This window comes from Notothenia coriiceps, unplaced genomic scaffold, assembly GCF_000735185.1.
Source record: "Notothenia coriiceps isolate Sejong01 unplaced genomic scaffold, NC01 NC01_scaffold00000339, whole genome shotgun sequence".
Classification (NCBI taxonomy): Eukaryota; Metazoa; Chordata; class Actinopteri; order Perciformes; family Nototheniidae; genus Notothenia; species Notothenia coriiceps.
The window spans coordinates 21,541,060-21,542,720 of NW_011333040.1; the positions used below are offsets into that span (position 1 = coordinate 21,541,060).

The following is a 1,661-nucleotide window of genomic DNA, read 5'->3' on the forward strand; positions in this document are numbered from 1 at the left end:
GTCATTTGAAACCAAAACTAAGGCCTCAGGATGACTTTAAGACTTGAACATGGTCATTTTTGTTTTGTAACATTGAATAAAATAAAATAAAAAATAATAAAAAATAAATAAAAAAATAAAATCCAATCCCCGATTTTTTTGTCCCGATTCCGATCTTTTGAAAATCACGTGATCGGCTCCGATCCCCGATCACGTGATCGGATCATCTCTACGATGTTGTTTAACAACCGACGTAAACGGACCTCCGCGCTATCAAGCAGTGAGCGTGCGATGTCCTGTTCAGATGACGTCAAATCCAACGGGATGCCATAAATAAACTACACAGAATCACACTACACACCTACGCAATGATTACATTCAGGCAGACTGTAGAATGCCTCTTTGGACAATTCATATACTTATTGAAAACAAGCAACAAAATGTAATACCTTGGAAAATGCCGTTTAATACTTTTTAATAGCCTTCATTTTCGCTAAATGGATTTATCAACTTTTAATACTTTTTAAGACCCCTGTTTACAAACAGTTCAAACGACAGAGGGCAAAAGTTGCACAGTTGACTGAAACACAACACAAAGGTTAAGAGGGCTTTACAAACCGCATCTTACATTATTAGCTATGAAATAAAAAGGGGAAAAGCCACAAATAATTCTCTTTACCTGCTTCACCACGGCCACCTTGCTGTCCTCTCTGGAGCCCAGGGCCAGGATCTCATTCAGGGACTGCAGGCTGGAAACACACATTTGTGATAAGAGGAGATAAATCTACATTCAATATCCTCCAGGTGTATATGTATATGTCTGTACCTGGTGAGCTCCAGGCGATCACAGAGCTTCTCCACCTCCTCCATCATCTTCACACTGTCAGATTCCTCCTCAGTGAAGTAATTCCAGGTCTGTGGAGTGAGTAGACGAGATTAAACAAAGCACTCTTACTGCTGGAGGTTAGAAAGTGTCCAGAGATGCTTTCTGAGCACAAACCTTGCAGGAAGTCCTGAGTTTCTGCCTCTCCTTCTTGATGGCCTTCTTCTGGATCTCCTTCTCCTTCTTGGCCAGCTGAGCCACCTGCCTGGCCTCCTCTTCCTCCTTCTCCTTCGCCAAACGAGCCGCATCTATCTCCGCCTGCCGGGCCTGAAAACACACAGGAAACTGACTGATGAGACACTCGTCATCACATACTCATTTAAAGGGGCCCTATTGTGCTTTTTTAGGGGTTTCCCCACATCAGCAGGAGAGGACTCTTTAAAGTAGACTCACTACATACTGATATACACCTGAACATCAGCAGGAGAGGACTCTTTAAAGTAGAGACACTACATACTGATATACACCTGAACATCAGCAGGAGAGGACTCTTTAAAGTAGAGACACTACATACTGATATACACCTGAACATCAGCAGGAGAGGACTCTTTAAAGTAGAGACACTACATACTGATATACACCTGAACATCAGCAGGAGAGGACTCTTTAAAGTAGAGACACTACATACTGATATACACCTGAACATCAGCAGGAGAGGACTCTTTAAAGTAGAGACACTACATACTGATATACACCTGAACATCAGCAGGAGAGGACTCTTTAAAGTAGAGAGACTACATATTGATATACACCTGAACATACATACTGATATACATCTTTAAAGTAGAGACACTACATA

At 41.7% G+C, this 1,661-nt stretch overlaps 1 protein-coding gene across 1 annotated transcript in view; it reads right to left on the reverse strand.

Annotated features, from left to right (window-relative positions):
* Positions 1 to 526: 526 nt before the first annotated feature.
* The window catches only part of LOC104952294 (DnaJ (Hsp40) homolog, subfamily C, member 2), a 3,227-nt gene continuing 2,092 nt past the window's right edge, over positions 527 to 1,661 (reverse strand). The window contains exons 5-8 of the mRNA XM_010779093.1: positions 980 to 1,129; positions 806 to 894; positions 659 to 728; positions 527 to 559 (exon numbers count right to left, since the gene is read on the reverse strand). Coding sequence (XP_010777395.1) covers positions 527 to 559; positions 659 to 728; positions 806 to 894; positions 980 to 1,129 — 342 coding nt within the window. The remainder of the gene's footprint in view (positions 560 to 658; positions 729 to 805; positions 895 to 979; positions 1,130 to 1,661) is intronic.